Source organism: Vipera ursinii (assembly GCF_947247035.1).
Source record: "Vipera ursinii genome assembly, chromosome: 3".
Lineage (NCBI taxonomy): Eukaryota > Metazoa > Chordata > Lepidosauria > Squamata > Viperidae > Vipera > Vipera ursinii.
This window is the reverse complement of record NC_139516.1, coordinates 58,781,851-58,804,904: the sequence shown is the minus strand read 5'-3', so window position 1 is coordinate 58,804,904 and position 23,054 is coordinate 58,781,851. Positions and strand designations below refer to the sequence as shown.

Below are 23,054 nucleotides of genomic sequence, written 5' to 3'. Positions count from 1 at the left end.
TAAGCATGTATGAGCACTCAAAGATACAGTCTTGGGAAAAACCAGTTGCTTCCACAAACGCCTCCCTATTAGATACCAAGCCTCCTCAGGGTGCCGCCAGTCAGGGAATGCCGACTGGTGGCCCCCAGGGGGGCAGCCTTCTCTGTGGGCGCTCCGGCATTATGGAACCAACTGCCGGTGGAGCTCCGGACGGCATCAGATCTCCGAACCTTCCGTCGTGGCCTGAAGACCCACCTATTTGAATTAGCTGGTCTGGCCTGACGGGGGATTATGGGTTTTAAATTGTGTTTTAGAATTGTATTACTGTTTTTAACTGGGCATTGGTTTAATTTTTTTTAATTTTTGTATTGTCTTTTTTATATATGCCCTGTGAACCACCCTGAGTCCCTACCAAGGAGAAGGGCGGTATACAAATTAAATAAAACTAAACTAAACTAAACTAAATCTCAGGGGGTAAAAAAACCCCAGAGTTAAAATAAAGCTTTTTCAAGCAATTACAGTAAATGTCCATCAAGTACCTTAACTCATGCGCAGTGTAAAGCCATATCTATGATCTCCTAGACCAGGGGTGTCCAACCTTGGCAACTTTAAGACTTGTGGATTTCAACTCCCAGGATTCTTCAGATAGCTATGCTGGCTGTAGAATTCTGGGAGTTGAAGTCCTCAAATCTTAACTTGGCAAGGTTGGACATCCCTGTCCAAGGGTGTGATTCATCTTACAAAATGTCATCTGAGTTTGCTGATGAAAGAAGGAGAAATATACTGATGTTCGCTGTCTTATTCCTAATGACTTGGCAAAGATTAGATGAAACTGTAAGTTGTTTGACAACTTTATCTGGAGTTCTTTCCCAAGCAAATGACCAAATGTTGAGAAAGTTTGGATGTAAGTGGCCCAAGGTACAACAAAAGTTGCACTTGAGGAACACCCATCTTGCAGTTTATTGGTGACAACACTCATACCTTTATAAAACACAGCCAGTGAAGTAGCACGATTGCAGAGGCTTCAGCCTCATGGTATTCATGATGGAGAAAACATCAAGTTTCTACCAGCTCATGCTTATTGCTTCTGCTTTCTGTCTGGCTTATGTCCTGGCTAAAATCATCCAACTGTATCACATGAGACACAAGCAGATTAAGGCTTATAAGAATTTCCCAGGCCCTCCTCCTCACTGGCTGTATGGCAACATCCATCAGGTAAGAAGTGGTAAAATATATGGTGAGGAGATGGGGCAGAAGAAGACAGTGAATTTCTGACACCGTTTAATCGCTAACATATCTTGAAATCATTTGAAGATTGTAATTGTCCCTTTAATTGTTGAATATTCTTAAATAATTGATTGTAGCTCTGTTTCTGTCAGATGAATAACTTCATTCTGATGTCTGTGTTCCACAAAGTAATCTAAGGAGTGGCTAAGTTATTTATTCTATTTATTTATATCACATTTATCTAGCTGCCCATGTCTCTAATTCAGGGAATATACTAAATTTTCTTAAGTGTGCATTGTATTATGAGTGCCTTTTACACATTCTTATCTTTGTTTACATTACTCAGGCTGATTTAAGTGGATGAATATTCTGACTCTGAAGAGTGCCAGAGTTTAAAGACACAACTTTGCAACTACATTGTAAACATAATTTTCTCTTTTCTTTTCTTTTCTGTTCTTTCCTTTCCTTTCCTTTTTTCTTTCTTTCTTTTCTTTTCTTTTCTTTTCTTTTGCAGATACCAGCCCAGAAAGAACTAAAACATATGTTGGAGTGGTCTGAACAATATTCTTATGCTTTTCCCAGATGGTTCGGAAGCTTTTTTTCTGGTATAGTTGTCAGTCACCCAGAATATGCCAAAGCTTTGTTTGCCAGAGGAGGTAAGTGCATGTTAGTTAGAACAATGACTATTTCCCATGCAGTTATATGCATATAGAGATTTTCACTAGACTAGAGAACGACACCCAGGTTCTGTTAGATGCTAATGGAGACATTTCTGTCAGAGTCTCAGTTACCTTTCAGCTTCTCCTATAAAGTTTATAGTAATAGTAATATAAGATCATGCTACAAATGACAAAAAGTGAGTTACCTTCTTGTATATATTCACTTTATACACCTAGGTCAGAACCAAGTTCAAGTTCATCCTTGACCATAAAAACTGATTGAGTGGTTTTGGATCAGTCACTCTTTCTCAGCCCTACTTATCTCAAAGACTTGTAGTGAGGAAGACCGGAGGAGGGAATTTTGTGTATAGCAACTTGAGCTCCTAGAGGACAATTGGGGGTTTAATCTAATGATATGAATTTTTATTTATTTTTTATTTATTTTAATTCCATTTATATCCTGCCCTTCTCCGAAGACTCAGGGCGGCTTACAAGCTTAGCAGTAGCCTTCATTCTATGTATATGCCTGCTTATTAGGGCTTTCATACACCCCCCAAGCGGCATTATTACAAAGTCAGCTTAATTGCCCCCAACAATCTGGGTCCTCATTTTACATGCATAATGCACTCATAACTTCAGCAGAATGACTGCTGCAAATGACAGAGAAATGGGGATAACGCAGTGTTAAAAATAGTCAATTCTGTGATTCTGTACTAGGGCTCAAGAAATGGCCAAGGACATCCAACAATAAACTTACTTTTAACGTTTAGAATATTTTTTTAATGGAACTTTAATAAGGCTCTGCAATGTCTTTGAAAAAGTTGCTTCTCAAGATGTAAGAAGCATGTCTTTCACATTGGCTATTCCTGGCAGTCCTCCTACATATGGAGGTATCCACAGCCACTTCACTTTTCTCCCAGCAAAGCACTGTAAAGAACTCTTTTGAACTGCCCTAATTTTTAACAGGCAGAATGGACTGAACTTTAATAGTTGAAGTGAAGTTGATATTCTTACTATATACAATGGAAATGCTTCACAAAGCACAAAATGATGGTTTTAAGATTTTTGTAGCAACACCAAAAAACAGTGGCCCATTATTTTTGTCATGAACTTTGATAGCCACTAATTTTCATGTAAATTACTTTGGTTGTCATATGTAAGCTGTATATACATCTGTGCCTCACTAACTCTGAGCCACAGATGTGTATGTATATATCAGTTATTGATTCTCTCATATTTGTTCAATGAAAGAAAGATGCAGCATACTTCTGATGTGAACTTTATCTATGCCAAATGAGTTAATTATTTCAGTATATGTTTAGCATTGTATTATAACTTTGTTCTGATCTTCTTTGAATTTTCTAGATCCAAAGGCTGAATTAATCTATGAACCTTTGATTCCTTGGATTGGTATGTGTAAAAATTAAAATCAATTGTAAATATTTTTTCTATTCCCCCCCCCGCTTTTTTTTTTACAAACATAGTTAAATGGACAATTTTAGTATGTTGTTTGTGGTAGTATAGCTTTGCAATGTTAATTTGATCTTCTCCAGTCTTCTGCAGGCTGGTTGTATATAATGGGACCAAAATCTGGAACTAAATTCAAAACCACATCTGAAAGTTATCAAATTGAGAAGGCCTGATTTAATTTACAAGAAATTCAATTTGATCATAAGAGTCTGATTATCACATCTACACTTTAAGCAATTAAATGACGTATTGAAGAGACTTGTCTCAGGTCATCCGATGCCTTCTGTGCCTAATGGAGGACTAGAACCAATCAAGTCATACCTTCTCAGCCCAAATCAGTATCAGACTCTTCAAAAACCTTCTCATATTATGTAGTGATAGTTTTGTTAAAAGAATTGCCGTGAAGGTAACACAAAGCAAACTGACCCTGCAAGTGGGGCAACACTAGGAAGAAAAACAACAAAGTATAGAATAACCTTTAATATTTGATTTCCCTAACATTCAAAGAATGGATGAAAAGCTACAGGGAGATAAAAAGGTAAATTTTATCTATGTCCCCGATGAATAAGCAAAAGAGAGATAAAGAAATCATATTCCTGTCAGGAATTCTAAGACAACTTGAAATGATATGCAACAGTCCTTGAGCTCTGTGGACGAAATATGGTCATCACTGTCAAACAAATATCAAAAGATGCAATTCTGGTTGGCGCAGACCCATTTTTAAAACCCTGCTGACATTTCTGATGAGATTTGTTTCATGGGATTTTGAAAGATGGGCCTTGACCCGGCAGGTACATTGACTCTGTCTTAGCACTTTCAAATATGTCAAGCCTGGGATAAACTGCCTATCTATTCTGAGCGCAAACGATCTCTTAGCTCAGTCAGAACAGATGGAAGAATACCATCATCACCATCACTGCCACTATCACTTAATTCATTGTAATTTATCTTTTTCTTTTTGTATCTATAGGAAAAGGACTGATTACCTTAAGTGGCACAAAATGGCACCAGCACAGGCGATTGTTAACACCAGCTTTTCACTATAATATTTTGAAGCCCTATGTGGCATTAATTGCAGATTCCACCAAAATTATGCTGGTAAGGAAAGTTTTCCCCCCCCCGTCAGACTGAAAAAAGTGACTTATGACAGTTTTTCACACTTATGACCACTGCAGCTTCCCATGGTCAGGTGATCAAAATTCAGATGCTTGGCAACTGACTCATATTTATGTTGGTTGCAGCGTCCTGGGGTTCACCTTTTGTGACCTTTTGCCAAGAAAAGTTTCAATGGGGAAGCCAGATTCCCTTAACAGCCATGTTACTAACTTAACATCTGCAGCCATGTACTTAACAGCTGTGGCAAAAAAAGGTCATAAAATGAGGCAAAACTCATGTAACCACTGTCTCACTTAGCAACAGAAAATTTGGGCTCAGTTGTAGTTGTAAGTCAAGGACTACATATAAACTATTCCAGAGCAATTCTAGAAAATGAGAATGGGAAATCTAGGTTGTTGCTAAGTAAATAATATGGTCATATCTATGTAGTTATCTGAAGCTGAGTTGAACTCAGTGGTATATTGGACAGCAGTTCACTAAAACGGCACATGGCATGGGAATCCTATAAACAGCTTACACTGTTCCATCTCTATTTTCCACACTAGGATAAATGGGAGAAACTGACTGCAAAGGAGCCCACAAAGTCTTTGGAAATGTTTGACCATGTTAGTTTGATGACTCTTGACAGCCTCATGAGATGTGCATTCAGTCACAATAGCAGTTGCCAAACTGACAGGTTAAAACTTTTACAGTTATACTTTCTAGTAACATAAGTATTGGATAACATTGATCATATGGGTTTTTAATTGGTTTTTTATTATTCTATTATTGTTGTATTTTAATTGGGCATTGGTTTAATTTCCTTTTAATTTTTGTACTGCTATTTATATATGCCCTGTGAACCGCCCTGAGTCCTTCGGGAGAAGGGCGGTATAGAAATAAAATAAAATAAAATAAAATAAAATAAATAAATATTTGTGTAGCACACATATTTTTTGTAAAAAAGAATCATTTTTTTCCTCCATCAGAGATCTGGATTGTTATGTCCAAGCTTCATCTGACTTAAATCTTCTATTATTTCGGAGAATTACCTCCACTCTGCTTTGGAGTTATTTTCTATATTCATGTACCCCATCAGGGGAAAAATTTAAACAGGCTTGTAAATTGGCACACCATCATACAGGTAAGTCTTGTATTCTTTGGTAAGATTAAGATAAAATTACTGTGAGTGTGTCTTGGGTTGCCAGGATATATGAAGATGGAGGAGGAGTGGCTGTAGCCTAAGGTCAACTTTTGTGTACTGTTTCATTAACTGAAAGCAAACATGTTGAAAAACACTTGGAGTGAAACTCTTCCTTCTTATGCCATTCTATAAGAGCTATTATATGACAAGTAGAAACAAATAAAACATTGTTTTATTTGGCAGCAAAGTAGTTCAATCTTCATTCAAAAGTTAATAACTTGCATACATTACTGTATGATGCTTAAAACAGCATATTTAAATTTTTCACTTACTTCACAGTGCCAGCCTCTGTATGTCTTCTTAGAAGCACGTCCCATAGACTTCACTGAGGCTTATTATAACATAAGCAATGTCTTCTGATTCTGCTAATTAGGGGGATAAGCCTCATTAGGGTCTTAAGATATGTCAGTGAAATCCTTGACCTGCCAACACACAATAACCTCTATTCAGCACTAGTAAAAATTGACTAGCATCAGGAAGACCTTGTTGAATTTTCTTGGGAGCCTAATGAGGAATTTCGGTATATTCAGTGATTTTATTCTGAATATCTCTTAGCTTGCATATTGCAAATTTTATATTCTGGATCAAAGCCGTTGTATTGTAATTAATCCCTTGTTAAGACTTCTATGGTCTATATAAGCAGATGCCATTACCATTAACAGCTCTCTCTCCAGATAGCTGAAGTTGTGGAAACACCCTTTATCATCTAGAAATAACTTTATTGCATGTAGAGTAGAATACAACAGGTGGGGTGCATTAAGATGATGTTCGAACAGTATTTCCAAGGTCAGAAGATGGTAATAACTCACAGCATCTGCATGTGGATCTGGAGCACATGTCTGCTGGTTATTACATGTCTGCCAGTAATGGAGAATGAAAATCTCCAGGGATGAAGAAGGAGGAAGTCCATCCCAGAAAAGGGGAGGGGAGAGGAAATACATCATAGGGTAGGAGGGGTTCTGGCTGCCCACATTGTAATTTCCCCAAAATGGCCACGTGTTGGCAGCAATTTTGATCCAAAAAGCTTTTATATTTCTACAAGTCCACCACATGTGAAAATAAGTAGCTTCTAAACTACCACACCTCCAACATTTAGACTGTAGATTAGGATACATGTTGGACAGCTTCTTGGGATCCAGATGCCATCTACAAAACATTTTATAAAAATTTTCTCTTAAATTTTGAGCCTGGGTAAATTTAACATTTCTGACTCAAATTATCTCCCAGGTGTCCAACGAAATAACTTTTCTTCTTGGAGTCACGATCCAACCAGGAAAGGCGACAAATTCAGTCTTCAAGAGGCAAAAGCAAGACAAGTTCTGAAATAGTCTGATGAAAGTTTTTGGTGCCTTTCGATTCTTGAGCTTGATGGTCCTTAAATAGAACAAGGTCTCTGACTTGAAGATTGGGGTGAAGATGAGACCTTTGTGACTGGAGCGTGAGCTTGTTGCTCCCCGCCATAATTTGAAGCAGGGTTGGATACAGGTGATTGCTGTAGATTGCCTAGAGGTGGAGCAGGATGCATAGCTGTATCATGCTTGTTGCTATCACATTCTGTGCACTTGACAAAGGCTTTACAATTTTTAGCAAAATGGTCAGCACCTGTAGCATATTCCAAGTTTTTGGAGAACCTCTTTCCGCTCTTGTATAGTCTTAGCTCTAAGCTCACAACATTTTCTAAGAGGGTGAGGTTTTTTGTGAATAGGACACTGACGATTAGGATCTTCATTCCCACCACCTGAATCACTCCATTGAGGAGGAGATGGTACAGGATGTGAGATGCCGCCACCTGAATCACTCCATAGAGGAGGAGATGGTACAGGAGGTGAAATGTCCGTCTTTCTTGTAGACACAACTCCACGTGAGTCTCTGTGTTGAGCTGCTGTGTTAACATACCTTGATGATGATGATGATGGAGCAGGCACACTGGGTTCATCGAAGTCGAAGCTGGGATCGTTGTTCATCCAGGCGTGGTGGCTTATGAACCTGCAAAAATATGAGAATGGGGGAAAGGAAACATTATTGCGTAGTTTGTAGTCTGAGCCATGCCATTTTCAGTCCACCTGCAGGCCGTATGGAAGTTTTGACACCACTGGATTGACACCATGGGAGGTGTCCAAGTAGCTTAGACCAGGTAGACGTGGGTCTTTTTTTGCCAATTCTGTCTCCATGAGGAGATCATTTAGTTCCTGGAGCTTGAGATTGTCTTTGTTGCCTATCTTCAGAAAGTTTTGTAGTTTTTTGAATAGAGCCTTCTCTAATGCTTCTGGGCTTCCGAAGGCGGTAAGGTTGAGATCAACAACAACAGCTTTAAAGGTTGCTTTCCAGGATCTGTAGTTTTCTGGACAGTCATCAAACCTTGAGATGCTGTTGGCAATGAGCTTTTGATGAGTCATGCGTCTGGAGTAGTCAGAATGGTCTGGTCTTTCACTCCTTGATGCCAGAGAAACTTGTGGGCCCCCTTGGGTGTGAAAGTTCTCTGGTGAATTAGGGTGAGGCATACCAGGATAAAATGATGTTGCACGAGCGTTCAGCTGTGGTGTAGCTCCTGAGGCTTGTGCTGCCTGTCGATTCAATTGTTGTTCATTGCTGGAAGTTATGTTGTCATTGGCAAGATGTGATGCAGTTTGAAGTGTTGGCGCACCTGTGATGTGGGGTTGAGGAGGTGCAGGCCTTTGTAGGCTTGGGTTCTGTGTGTTATTCGTAGGAAGCGCAGTTGATGCACCTGCTTGTGTTGTTGAAGAGGTGTAGGCCCTTGCAGGTGTGGGGCTTCTGTGCTGTTTGTAGGAAGCACAGTTGGCGCACCTGCGTTGTGTTGTTGAAGAGGTGTAGGCTCTTGCAGTTCTGTGGCCTCTGAGTGGTGAGTCAGGACAGCATTGTTCATAGGAGGTGCAGAAAATGGCTCTGCATCGATGCAAACATTATGCCTTAACACATATTGACTGGTGCATTCCATCGGATCTTCCACTTCTATTGGGATGGAACAATCTGGATCGGTGGCTTCCTGCATTGCCTGTTCATAGACCTTCAGCTTTGCTCACGCAGCTGCTCGTTCCTTTTCTATTTGCAGAATTTTCATTTGGGCTTCCTCCTCTGCTTGACGGCTTTTCTCTGGGCTTCCTCCTCTGTTTGACGGGCTTTGCTCTGGGCTTCTATTTCAGCTTCCCTTCTGGCAAAGGAAACAAGCATGTCCTTTTCTTCTGCAAGCACATGGGCTTCTACTACTTGTCATGTATGGATGAAGCCCTGGAGCGAGAGGATCTAGCGGAGCATACTGTGTTTCTACTTGATGTGGACTTATGAGATCTGGTCTCCTGCAGTTCAGCAATATGGATTTTTGCCTTATTCTTTACATCTTGCACTAGGAGATCTCTTTGCTGGTTCAGTTCCTCATTCTTGGTTAGTTCTGCTGAGGAATCATCTACATTAGAGTCATTCAAAAAACCTGTGTATTTTGCAGACAACCGCTGGTAGCTCTCATATGCTGCAGATAGACGACTTATAGAGTCTCTTAATTCAACAGGATTATCCTTAAGGCTTAGCAAGACTGACATGCAGTATTCAGTTCTATTCCATAGTTCTGACAGATTACTGGAAAATTCATCTCTAGTTGCCTCATAATTTTCTCTGAGTTTCTGGGTTGGTTTTGTTGTACGCTTAGGTTTTACAGCAGGATCTTTGTACAAATCAGGGTTGTCTGGTCGAACCAGCTCTTCTGAATCAGTGGGACACTCCACCATGGCTAGGATAGGTACAGAAAACTTCTTAGGTATTTTTAACTACTTTGGTGAACTTTGCTCTTTGACCACCAGGAGACGTCTTCTGCGTGGTTAGAGACTTCATGAAAGTTCACCCTTTGCCCACTGGGGGGCAACTTCTGTGTGGTTCGTTCACGGAAGTTCACTCTTTGACCACTAGTGGGCACCGTACACATGCCTGGGGACAAGCCTTTTATTTGCTGAGCAGACGCTGGGGTGCTGCTTGCGTAAGTGGGTACTTCAACGAAGTTCACCCCTTGACCACTGGGGGTCACTGTTTGGAAGCAAGCCTGTTATTTGCAGATCAGCCACTGGGGAGTGTGCTGTTCTGCATGAGCAAATACAATTCTGTTATTGTCCCTAGCCTTCACTTGGACACAAGATCAGCCAAATTGCATCTTCTTAGGACCACAAGTTGTAAGCCAGTCTGGAACCCTTAAGGAACTGCCTGTCCGTATTAAGAATGTCAACCGTAGGCTGTAAATTGTGCCGTTAACGAAGCTTAATTTGCTCCTTGTGCTAGCAAGACTGGGCAGGATTGCCTTGCTTTAGGCCTTCAGTTGCTTGGTAACTTAACTGTAGGCTTGCTGAATAATCTCTTTTCTGGAGATTCAAAACATATTTTAGGATTGTTAGCTAAATCACTTGTTTTTTTATATATACAAAGATGCTTTCCTGGCTTGCCATAAGTGTGAATCAACGTCTTCACATGCTGCCTGCTTTAACAGAAATCCAAGCTGGCAAGCTGCTGTATTAGCCTTGCATTCCAAGGGTGAGGGCCTCTTTCACTCATCAGTAAACCAGGGGCTTGGTTGCCAAAAGGCATTTAATTGTTTTATGGCCCTTTTATGGCTGCTTCTCAGCAGTCTACTGAACAAAGGGAGCCCAGCAAACTAGCAAATTTTTGCATTCGAGCAAAAATTCAGCTCTGAACACAAATAGGATTTGCAACACAAGATCTCTGTTCTTCCCAATGAAATTTGGGTGACTAGGAGATTACAAACAGTCTCTGCATTGTAAACATTCAAAGTACATCTTAGCAGAGTTCATTTGCATTTCAAGGCCTCTCCAATTACTTAAGACGCTGGCTAGTGATTCACTGGCAAGGAGACAGTAAGATTTTAACAAGCCTTTTTGGCTGTTCTTCTCAGGAAGATAGGAAGAGAGAACAATTCACAGAGACACAATCCCAAAGGCACGGCTCTGCCTCTTGCAGAATCATCTGGAGAATGGTGAATTAATCATCTCCCTTTTATTGCAGGCATGCACTATTTTGAAACGCCTTCTTGCTTGCAGTTAACATGCACACATATGAGATTCCAGACAAAAGGAATTCACATTACATCTTCTGACTATTCTGGATCAAAGCCATTGTACTGTAATTAATCCCTTGTTAAGACTTCTATGGTCTATATAAGCAGATGACATTGCTATTAACAGCTCTCTCTCTCCAGATAGCTGAAGTTGTGGAAACACTCTTTATCATCTAGAAATACCTTTATTGCATGTAGAGTAGAATACAACAGGTGGGGTGCATTAAGATGATGTTCGAACAGTATTTCCAAGGTCAGAAGATGGTAATAACTCACAGCATCTGCACGTGGATCTGGAGCACATGTCTGCTGGTTATCACATGTCTGCTGGTAATGGAGAATGAAAATCTCCAGGGATGAAGAAGGAGGAAGTCCATCCCAGAAAAGGGGAGGGGAGAGGAAATACATCATAGGGTAGGAGGGGTTCTGGCTGCCCACATCATAATTTCCCCAAAATGACCACGTGGTGGCAGCACATTTTATTTGCAATAAAAGGAACCAAATTAATCTTTCAGGACAACATAAGAGCCTTTTTTTCTGAAGTCAAGGGATAAAATGAGGTTGTTGTTGTTAGTTGCAAAGTCGTGTCCGACCCTTCGCAACCCTATGGACAATGTTCCTCCAGGCTTTCCTGTCCTCTACCATCTTCTAGAGTCCATTTAAGCTCACGCCTACTGCTTCAGTGACTCCATCCAGCCACCTCATTCTCTGTCGTCCCCTTCTTCTCTTGCCCTCAATCTTTCCCAGCATTAGGCTCTTCTCCAGTGAGTCCTTCCTTCTCATTAGGTGGCCAAAGTATTTGAGTTTTAGCTTCAGGATCTGGCCTTCTAAAGAGCAGTCAGGGTTGATCTCCTCTAGGACTGACCAGTTTGATCGCCTTGCAGTCCAAGGGACTCGTAGGAGTCTTCTCCAGCACCATAGTTCAAAGGCCTCAATTCTTTGGCACTCAGCCTTTTTTATGGTCCAACTTTCACTGCCATACATTGCAACTGGGAAGACCATAGCCTTGACTATACGCACTTTTGTTGACAGGGTGATGTCTCTGCTTTTTAGTGTGTTGTCTAGATTTGCCATGGCTTTCCTCCCCAGGAGCAAGCGTCTTTTAATTTCTTGGCTACAGTCCCCATCTGCAGTGATCTTGGAGCCCAGGAAAATAAAATCTGTCACTACCTCCATTTCTTCCCCATCTATTTGCCAGGAATTGAGAGGGCCGGATGCCATGATCTTGGTTTTCTTAATGTTTAGTTTCAACCCAACTTTTGCACTCTCATTCTTCACTCGCAACAAGAGACTCCAGTTCCTCTTCAATTTCTGCCATTAGAGTGGTATCATCTGCATATCTTAGGTTGTTGATATTTCTTCCAGCAATCTTTATTCCAACTTTTGATTCATCTAGCCCTTCCTTTCTCATGATGTGCTCTGCATATAAGTTAAATAGGCAAGGTGACAGTATACAGCCTTGCCGGACTCCTTTCCCAATTTTGAACCAATCAGTGGTTCCATGTCCAGTTCTCACTGTTGCTTCTTGGCCCACATATAGGTTTCTCAAGAGACAAATAAGATGGTCTGGTACACCCATCTCTTTAAGGACTTGCCACAGTTTGTTATGATCCACACAATCAAAGGCTTTAGCATAGTCAATGAAGCAGAAGTAGATGTTTTTCTGGAACTCTCTAGCTTTCTCCATGATCCAGCGTATGTTGGCAATTTGATCTCTAGTTCCTCTGCCTCTTCAAAATCCTGCCTGTACTTCTGGTAGTTCTCGATCCACATACTGCTGAAGTCTAGCTTGTAGGATTTTAAGCATAACTTTACTAGCATGAGAAATGAGTGTAATGGTGCGATAGTTTGAACATTCTTTGGCACTGCCTTTCTTTGGAATTGGAATGTAAACTGATCTTTTCCAATCCTGTGGCCACTGTTGAGTTTTCCAAATTTGCTGGCAAATTGAGTGTAGCACTTTTACTGCATGGTCTTTTAAGATTTTGAATAGCTCAGCTGGAATACTGTCACCTCCACTAGCTTTGTTGTTGCTCAGCTTTTCTAAGGCCCACTTCACTTCACATTCTAGGATGTCTGGCTCGAGGTCAGTGACCACCTCATTGTGATTATCAGGGACATTAAGCTCATTCTTGTATAGTTCTTCTGTGTAATTTTGCCATCTCTTCTTAATCTCTTCTGCCTCTGTTAGGTCCCTGCCATTTTGGTCCTTTATCATGCCCATTTTGCATCTCTCCAATTTTCTTGAAAAGATCTCTGGTCCTCCCTGTTCTATTGTTTTCTTCTATTTCTTTGCACTGTTCATTTAAGAAGGCATTCTTATCTCTTCTAGCTATTCTCTGGAATTCTGCATTCAATTGGGCGTATCTTTCTTTTTCTCCCTTGCCTTTCGCTTCCCTCCTTTCCTCAGCTATTTGCAAAGCTTCCTCAGACAGCCATTTTGCTTTCTTGCATTTCTTTTTCTTTGGGATGGTTTTGGTTGCTACCTCTTGTACAATGTTGCGAACCTCTGTCCATAGTTCTTCAGGCACCCTGTCTATCAGATCTAATTCCTTAAATCTACTTGTCACCTCTACTGTATATTCAACAGGGATATGATTTAATTCATACCTGACTGTCCTAGCACTTTTCCCTACTTTCTTCAGTTTAAGCCTAAACTTTGCAATGAGAAGCTCATGGTCTGAGCCACAGTCAGCTCCTGGTCTTGTTTTTACTGACTGTATAGAACTTCTCCATCTTTGGCTGCAGAGCACATAGTCAATCTGATTTCTGTGTTGACCGTCTGGTGATGTCCATGTGTAGAGCCTTCTTTTGGGTTGTTGGAAAAGAGTGTTTGCTATGACCATCGTATTCTCTTGACAAAATTCTATCAGCCTGTGCCGTGCTTCATTTTGTACTCCAAGGCCAAACTTGCCTGTTATTCCGCTTATCTTTTGGCTTCCTACTTTAGCATTCCAATCCCCCATGATGATAAGGACATCATTTTTTGGTGTTAGTTCTATAAGGTGCTGTAGGGCTTCATAGAACCGGTCAATTTCATCCTCTTCAGCACTGGTGGTTGGGGCATAGACATGGACTACTGTGATATTGAATGGTTTGTCTTGGATTCGAACTGAGATCATTCTGTCATTTTGAGGATTGTATCCCAGTATTGCTTTTCCTACTCTTTTATTGACTATGAAGGCTACTCCATTTCTTCTGATGGATTCTTGCCCGCAGTAGTATACCTGATGGTCATCTGAATTAAATTCACCCATTCCTGTCCATTAGTTCGCTGATGAGGTAAACATAGTGAATTTCTCATTCCTGGCATTTAACTCATCTTGTATTACTTCACAGAAAAAGTAATTGAAGAGAGAAAGAAATCACTGCATAATGAAAGAGAGCTTGAAAAGATCCAAAAGAAGCGACATTTGGATTTTTTAGACATTCTTCTTTGTGCCAAAGTAAGAAACTATAAGAAGTTTTTTTTAACAGCCTCTTGCCTCACACTGTTATGAAAGATATTGCAATACAAAATGAAATATTGGGAGTGTTTTTTTACAATGGTAAGTAGAACAACTTGGACATAAATTTGATGTGCTAATGAAAAACTCATTAGATCTGAACAGGTAGTATAATAAACTTGGGACAATTAAACTTGGGACAATTAGAGCCTTGGTGGAGCAGTGGGCTAATGCCTCCTTAACTAACACCAGCTGCCTGCGATTAGTGCAGGTTCGCATCCCACCAGGCTCAAGGTTGACTCAGCCTTCCATCTTTCTGAGGTAGGTAAAATGAGGACCCAGATTGTTGGGGGCAATAAGCTGACTTTGTAATAATGCCGCTTGGGGTGTGTGTGAAAGCCCTAATAAGCAGGCATATACATAGAATGAAGGCTACTTCTAAGCTTGTAAGCCGCCCTGAGTCTTCGGAGAAGGGCAGGATATAAATGGAATTTTTTTTAAAAAAATCGAATCTTTATCAGTGGCTTATTTGCAATGTTTGTAAAAAGAGAGAGGGAGAGAGAGAGAAAGATGAGAAAGTCAACAGTACCAGAGAAAAATACAGTTACAGCAACCTTTAATTTAAATAGCTTGCATTTTGTACACTGCAGATAGGATTTTTCTGTATCAAATGGTTGCTGACTCAAAGCTTTTGTGCAAATAAATTATGGGACAAATGGGGCTGCTAGGCCAGGGATTTGATGTTCTCCCTAAAAGTTGCAGAGGAGTGAAAATTTCATCTGATCTGTTACTGCAGCACTTAAGAGGAACAAAGTTTATATGGTAATTCTGATTTTGTTTCTATTACTGAACAAAATGTTCAAGGCTATAAAGGGGAAAACTTCCCTGTTTTTCCTTTTATAACACTTTTCAAGCCATACGGCATGCAGATGCAATGGGAAACAGAAGTAATTCTCATTTCCATTAATGAGGTAACACTGGAAATTTGCTAAACAGGGTAAAAGGCAAATAGCTATGGGCTCATTTATTATGCCCTGCTCATCTTGCCATGAAATCATATTATTGTTTTTAAAGGACCTGCCCATGTGACAGTTGCCTTGGCCTCATTCCCAGCCTATTGTAGAGACAATGTTTTCCTTTTACCAACATTTTTCGCTGAGGGTGCGATCTGTGGCACTTTATTGGCTAGGGTAGGATAAAGAGTCTTTGAAGTGTACTGGTTTTTTTTTTCTTTAAAAAAATCCTATTATTATTTACAAATACAGAAGGGAAGATAGAAGGTAGGGTGGTAAAATGTCATAATTCTTGCAAAAATAGCACTAAAAGAATCAGATGTATTTGTGGTATTATTTGGAGAGGGCAGGGAGAAAGAAAGCAAAATAAAATTTTTTATCACACACTCTGCTAGAGAGAAGTCCCCTGAGGAGGGCTCCAGCACAAGTCCAAAAGTTTGGAAGACTAAACCCCTGGTCCTTGTGACTGGCCCAGATTGGATCCTGCAACATTATCCTGGAACACGTATATTCACCTTCATTCGTCAAAATAAAGACTCAAAGGCAGCCAGTTTTAGAGCAGTCCCTCTTCCTTCCCCTCTCTTTGTTGCTTTTGTTTCTCATGATTCATTCCATCTTTTTCTTTGATAATCGTAACCAAAGTTTGCAAGTAAAGGTAACCATATCATTGATGCAGCTGAAAATCCTACTTCACCTTGTAATCACATGTTGCACCAATTATCTGTTTTCAGGCTTCTTTCAAAGCTGGTTTGAAAGCACTATTTCAGAACAGCACTAAACTCACATTAAAAAAAAGTGTCCACTTTCTAATAGAGGGACGATCAAGAGAATCCTGTCATATTGCACTAAGGTCTGGTTTGGAAGCATCACTGCTTCGGACAGGAAGGTGGTGCAGAGTGGTGAGGATGGCAGAAAAGATTATTGGAATTTCACTTCCTTCCATTCAGGACATAGCATATAAGCAATGCTTGAGCAAGGTCTACAGGATTGTCTGCGATACTACACATCCTCTTCACGACCTGTTTTCCTTGTTACCTTCTGGGAGGAAGCTTCATGGTATTTGAAGCAGAACATCTTGATTCAATAATAGCTTTGTTCCATGTGAACTCTTTTTTTTAATTAAAGAGTTTTACAAAAACAAAGTTTTACAATATATCCCCAAATCCCCCCCCACCCCAAACCCGCCCACTTCCCCCCCCCACTTCCCAGAGCTAAATACAGGATTATAGTTATAGTAATCATATTCTAAATAAAGATTATGCATAATATACAATTAACCAAATTCATAATGTGCTTTAACTCCCTTTTAACATGACTACAAACAAAGTACCAATAACAATATCCCACTAAAATCTACTCATAAGCTAAATGGAACTTTTTAGTCCCATATTTGTTCTGAATATAATTTATCCATCTCCTCCAAACTGAAATATATCTTTCCTGTGAATGATCTTTCAAATAAGCAGAAATCTTAGACATTTCTGCAAGATTCGAAACTTTAAACACCCATTCTTCTATAGTAGGCAAACTATCCTTCTTCCAATATTGTCCCACCAGTAACCGTGCTGCTGTTATCATATTCAACATCAAATTAGTTTCTTTAACATCACAATCTACAACAATACCCAATAAAAACAATTGCGGAGAAAACTTTATCTTTCTCTTAAAAATCTTTTGAATGTTCCACCAAATTTTGATCCAAAAAGCTTTTATATTTCTACAAGTCCACCACATGTGAAAATAGGTAGCTTCTAAACTACCACATCTCCAACATTTAGACTGTAAATTAGGATACATGTTAGACAACTTCTTGGGATCCAAATGCCATCTATAAAACATTTTGTAAAAATTTTCTCTTAAGTTTTGAGCCTGAGTAAATTTAACATTTCTGACCCAAATTATCTCCCAAGTGTCCAACGAAATTGGTTCCTGAATATTTTGTGCCCACTTTATCATACAGTCTTTAACCAATTCCGTTTCTGAATCCAATTCAATTAAAGCATTATATATCCTCTTTATATGTGCACAATTTAAATCTCTAATTTGTTTTACTAAGTTTTCATCTGTAATTGTGATGCCAACCTTCTGATCCAGCTTCCACCTAGCTTTCAATTGAGTATATTGAAACCAAGAGTAACTTATGTTTTCTTGTCTTAACTCATCTAATGATTTAAGTTGCCAATCATGTTCCATGTGAACTCTTAAGTTTCCTCTTTCTGCTAATATATAGCAGCTAATATATAGCAGCAAAAAAGTGACTTTTAATCATTTTTCACCCTTACAACTGTTGCAGCATCCCCATGATCATGTGATCAAAAGTTGGACACTTGGCAACTAGTATGTATTTGTGACGGTTGCAGGTCATGTGATCACCTTTTGCAATCTTCTGACAAGCGAAATCAATGACTTCATGCTTTATTTTTTTTTCTTTAAATGAATGCTCATTGAAAGTGGTCCTTGTTGATTCTTCTTCTCTGTTTATCAGTATGAAGACGGAACTGGATTATCTGATGAAGATGTCCGTGCTGAAGTGGACACTTTCATGTCCGCAGGCCATGGTACCACAGCCAGTGGCTTCTCTTGGCTACTATATATAATGGCTAAGTATCCAGAACATCAGCAGAAATGCAGAGAAGAAATCAAGGACATATTGGGGGATCGGGAGGACATCCAGTGGTGAATACAGTATTGTTTGTTTTAGTTTTCTTTCATTAGTGACTTGATTTAAGCATAACACTACATAAGTATTTTTAAGTAAATAAAAATCAGAACACTTGGAGGCTGTCAGAAGGATGAATTGGTGAGAAGGGATGTTTAATCCTTTCGCTAATATCACCATATTCTGCCTTTTTTTGGGTCCAAGAGGAAGCAAAGGGAAGGACAGCCACCACCATAGTTCTTTATGTTATATTTAGACCCATAGGATTGCCTATACTATCACTGTCAGTCAGTGCTATCATTATCTATAGCAATAGGCTACAAGAGGAAGGATACTGTATCTTGCTGTCTGTCTACTGCACAACTTCTTCTGCACTCTATTTCTTTAAACCTATAGATGAAAAACAGCTGGAGATGGGGGGTGTAGGGAGGAAAATTGCCCATCTACTTGTTCATTCTCAATTAAAGCTCCCAAATCTATTTTTCAATGAACAGAAAATAACTAGCCAAAAGATTGTTAGTAGCTTAGTGTTTAGTCTATTATTCTTGAAAGAGAATAAAAGACTTGCTACACACTTGCTAGTTCTGTCTTAAATGTTAAGCAGCAGCTCAAATTTGCATACTGATTTTATACGCCAAATCATTTATTTCCAAAGTTCCAAGATTTATAGAAAAGATGAGTACAATTGGATACCATATGATACCTGAACACAATACACGACACAGTCATACTTACGTGGTTATGATTCAGTGAGATGTAACTATCAGTGAAACATATTAAAATTGGCCATTTTAAATTTAAAATATTCAGAAGTTTAAAGATGTCTTTTATCTTTAATCTTTATTTTTGTTTTGTTTTATCGGTGGTGAGGTCAGCCCCAACAACTACACAGGAAGCTAAATCTACTTTTGTTGTGATGGTTTCTAATGACAGAATCCTGCAAGTCTGATTGTGTTGTATCTTCTCCACCTCCTTATAGTTCAGTGAATTATGTGGGTATCTGATCCTCTTCCAAATGTTTATCTGGACATTCTGCACTTATAATAAAACACTTCAGCCCTTTTTCCCTGGGCAACAGCCTTTGGATACTTCCATCAAGGTCATCGTCCTTACTTTCTACAGTGAGACTGGTCCATATGCCAAGGAAGGACTTAATCCTCTAGCTTTATATTCTTCTTCTAAGAAGTGGCATTCGAGAAATTAGTTTGGTCCGGCTAGTTCTCAGAAAGGCAGGTTGGGTTGTGTAAGTCTTATCTCTCACCCTGGGAAGATAGATGATGACAGCAGGAACTACCAAGACAGAAGGTAGAGGTGGGATGTGAGCACTCAGAGGGATTCTGGGGACACGGGTTTGAAACTTTGATCCTCTGCCTTATGACCCTAGACATCAAAAGCTAAAAGACTTTGCCCATTACTGAATTGAAGCACTATATACCCATCCTTGAATCAGCAGAAAACTATGCTAGAATTGAAACCACTGTCCCCATTGTCAATCCATGCCAATCCCTGCTTCCACTCCTTGCACTTACTTTCCACCGATGTAATGGATAACAAAACCTAGTACCTTTTATGCACATTGAAGCTGCCCTTGGATAACCTAGAATGGCAATGGGGGATGGGGCGGGGTGGGGCGGGGGCAACACTATTTTACATCATTGCAGTTAAAGGTAAATTAAGCTTGCCTCATTCATGTCCTGGGGATCAGATGAAGGCAATTGTCACAGGTGGAAGAAAAAAGGTGATACCATGACACATTGGGGTCAATGTTAAGTGTAAGTAAATAATAAAATTGCTTGATTTAGTTCCAGGCAATACCCTCCTTTAGCACCTAGCAGTTAAGTAATAGAAAGGTTAATTGTTTTTCTCTATACCTTTCAGGGATGATCTTGGTAAAATGACCTATTGCACAATGTGCATAAAAGAGAGTCTTCGTATATACTCTCCAGTTCCAGTGGTGTCCCGAAAGCTCAGTAAACCGATTACTTTCTTTGATGGACGCACTTTGCCTGAAGGTTTGCAATTTTTTAATTGAAAACAAAAATGTTACTTTCATTCCATTTTGTGCTGCTCAGTGTTGGATGAATATAAATACGATTGAAAAAAGGGTAAAATCACAGTACCAATGATAAAATGTTTGACACACTCCGATCGAGGCAAAATGTTTCCTTCCAACCTTCCTCTTTGCCTTCTAGGAGATACAGTTAAGAAATTTTAACACATTCATATTGTATACTGTAGTAAAATGTAAAGCAGCCCATGATAGTTAACATTTAGAATTCACTTGAATGTAATCTTTGCCTGTTTAAACCACACCAAAATAGTTCAAAATTGCACCAAGAGTTCTGAAATTAAACAAATTAAACACTGCGTTGTGTCCATAAAACTATACTGATAGCACATCTATCTAAAGAGTTACTCTAGTTAGAATAAGCAATTGCCATTATAACAGAATTATTAAAAACACTCAACTTCAACCATCTGAATTGATTGAAGTTCTCTGATACCTTTGTTCCAAGAACCTAAATCATTTTTTCAGGCATTAGATAATCACTAATTGGAAGTCTGCAAAACAAACTGCCAAGATAGCAACTTTGTCTGATTTCTAGAAAAACTAAGCAAAGTAAAATCTTGGATGAGAAATTATTAGAAAATTTGGGGCTGTTTAACTTGGGAGCTTAACAAAACATCCTAGAACAAGACAGTGGGAAACCATGTCTATATTGTTACCAAGAAAATGTGTGAATGTACTAGGAGTTGACTTGGATTCTTCACCATCATCTAAAGTTATGGTTCTGATTATACAACATTATTTGGGTTTCTTTTCTACAAAATACTTAGACTCCGCTTAATGGTAACTTCATAGTTATGCTATAAAGGTCAAGATAAGCTATTGCCCAGTTGCAGCTGGAATGAAATTGGATATATTTAAGAGTGATTTGGATACTTAACTGGGATCAGGATCTACCCTTTTCCTATTGTCAAATATGGAATTCTTTTGCATCTTCAAACTAGTTATTGACTGTATAGGTATTTATACTTTTATATGTAGGATTACTTATTTATCATAACACAAGAGAAATCCATGGAACAGATCCATAAATTAATAAAAATGTGAGCAGTTTGCTTAACAGTGCCTATGAACATTTTCTTTGAAAAATGTAAATGCCAAATTTCTCTGGCTGGATAGAACTGGATGCAGAATTTTTCTCATCCTGTCTGGTTGATCTTGTTTCAGCCACTGACAATGTTTTGATCACTGTGATTCTTTATTTTACAGATATTATAGTTGCAGTTGACATTTATTCTCTTCATAAAAACCCCAGCATTTGGCCAGATCCTTTGGTAAGTAGGGTTTTTTTTAAAATCAAATGATGACAGTGATAAAGGGGACTAACTGTTGTAAATAAAATTTGTCACTCTTTATCAAGACTTTTATAAGATTCTCTATAGTGCAGGAAATCCCATTTATCACCTTTAGGATCTTGTATTGACTCACTATATTTTTCAGAGCAAAGCGCAAAGTTATTCTGAGATGCTTCAATAGCTTTATTATAGCACAAGTACTGTAATTAGAAAAAGGGTTGTAAGCATAGCAGATTCACTTTTTATTTCCCCCCAATTTTTATTGTTTTCTTATTCCAGGAGTTTGATCCCATGAGGTTTTCATCAGAGAATGTCTCTAAAAGACATTCTCATGCATTTATTCCTTTTGCAGCTGGAGCAAGGTGAGTCTATGATCTACTTTTTAGACCATTTGTTTAAAAATAAACATTCCTGTCAGTGTTTCTCATCCTTGGCAACTTGTTGGGACTCTGGATGCAAATTCTGAGAGTTGAAGTCCACATATCTTAAAGTTGCCAAGGGTGAGAATAGCTGCTCTATGCCTATCCCTATTACTTGTGGTCTTTTAAAAAATCCTATGAAATGTTCTTACAGCTAAGAATGACAGACAGATACCAGTATGTTACATAAGCAAGATAATCATTCCCCAAAGCTATGCAATCGACACAGCTGTTTTTTAAAATTAAATGTGAAAATGTTTTTCCAGTTAGGACAGACCCTGTACCTGCGGTTGTGTATTCTAGCATCCAACACTGCGTTTACAAGCCTGTGTAACATGGAAAATCCCAGCCAAAGGTTGAAAACAGGGTATAATTTAAATATGATACTCAGTCCTGGATTATAATTTCTTACAGTGCTTTCCTGCTTAGTTACTTCAGTTAAATTCAGCCCCTATAGATTAAATGCTTTCACTGAAGAGAAATATTTCATGCATTCACACTTTAATTTAATTGATTCAATACATTGTCGTCATGTTTTCAGTTTTAAAGATAACTATAAATGTTTGCAGTTTTCATTACACTCTATATTTAATTTGCATGCATACTAACTGGTAGCTAATTGGGTAGGAAAAAACAAATCCCACTCTACCTTGTTCTGCATGTCAACCAACCTCCTGTTATATTGAGTATAACACAAGGGGTTTCTCTTTCTCCTTAGGAATTGCATCGGACAGCAATTTGCCATGAATGAACTAAAAATAGCATTTGCTCTGACGCTGCTTCGCTTCGAACTAATGCCCGACCCAGAAAAAACTCCGATTCCAATCTCCCACATTGTCCTCAAATCTGAAAATGGAATACACCTCATTTTAAAGAAACTCAACTGATCCTGAAAAATTATTGCAGGAGTTGATACCAAGAATGCTGTAAGAAAATGGGCCATTACTGACTGTGCAAAACCACCAAGAAGCATGATGCATACTACAGCTTTTTTAATCATAATCAGTCTCTCCACTTCGCTAAAAACTATTCTCATTTTTAACTTTAATTACTTGTAAATTCTTAAAAACTCATCCTTCACTATTTGTCAGATGAATGTATACCACCTGTCATGAAGTCATGTGCTCCCCATCTCAGAAAGTAAAATATTGCCTAGAAAGCTCTGCTAATAAGTTACACCTTAATATTTCATGCAATAATTGTCCAACAGCAGCTTAATTGTAGAACCCAAGCCTTTAATTTCAAATTGTTCTATGCTTGTGATTTCCCCATGCATTTAGATAGCAATAGTAATAGCAGTTAGACATATACTGCTTCATAGTGCCTTACAGCCCTCTCTAAGTAGTTTACAGAGTCAGCATATTGCCCCCAACAATCTGGGTCCTCATTTTACCGACCTCGGATGGATGGAAGGCTATTGAGTCGCTCAGAATCAAACTCCTGTCATGA

At 39.0% G+C, this 23,054-nt stretch overlaps 1 protein-coding gene across 1 annotated transcript; it reads left to right on the top strand.

The window, feature by feature from the left end:
- Positions 1–832: 832 nt before the first annotated feature.
- On the top strand, positions 833–22,524 carry LOC310637099 (taurochenodeoxycholic 6 alpha-hydroxylase-like). Its single transcript, XM_083357372.1, has 12 exons — positions 833–1,194; positions 1,721–1,862; positions 3,231–3,275; positions 4,306–4,433; positions 4,997–5,127; positions 5,420–5,574; positions 14,045–14,151; positions 17,650–17,840; positions 19,702–19,835; positions 21,101–21,165; positions 21,466–21,548; positions 22,324–22,524. Exons 1-12 carry the CDS (start codon positions 1,012–1,014, stop codon positions 22,490–22,492), a joined length of 1,533 nt encoding a protein of 510 aa, XP_083213498.1. The 5' UTR covers positions 833–1,011; the 3' UTR covers positions 22,493–22,524.
- Positions 22,525–23,054: the final 530 nt, after the last annotated feature.

What these genes read in the sequence shown, in the direction of transcription:
- LOC310637099 (XM_083357372.1), top strand. Translation starts at nt 1,012, where the DNA reads ATGGTATTCATGATGGAGAAAACATCAAGTTTCTACCAGCTCATGCTT. An exon ending in ATTCCACCAAAATTATGCTG is followed by an intron (nt 4,434 to 4,996) that starts GTAAGGAAAGTT and finishes TTTCCACACTAG; the next exon opens with GATAAATGGGAGAAACTGAC. An exon ending in ACATTCTTCTTTGTGCCAAA is followed by an intron (nt 14,152 to 17,649) that starts GTAAGAAACTAT and finishes TCTGTTTATCAG; the next exon opens with TATGAAGACGGAACTGGATT.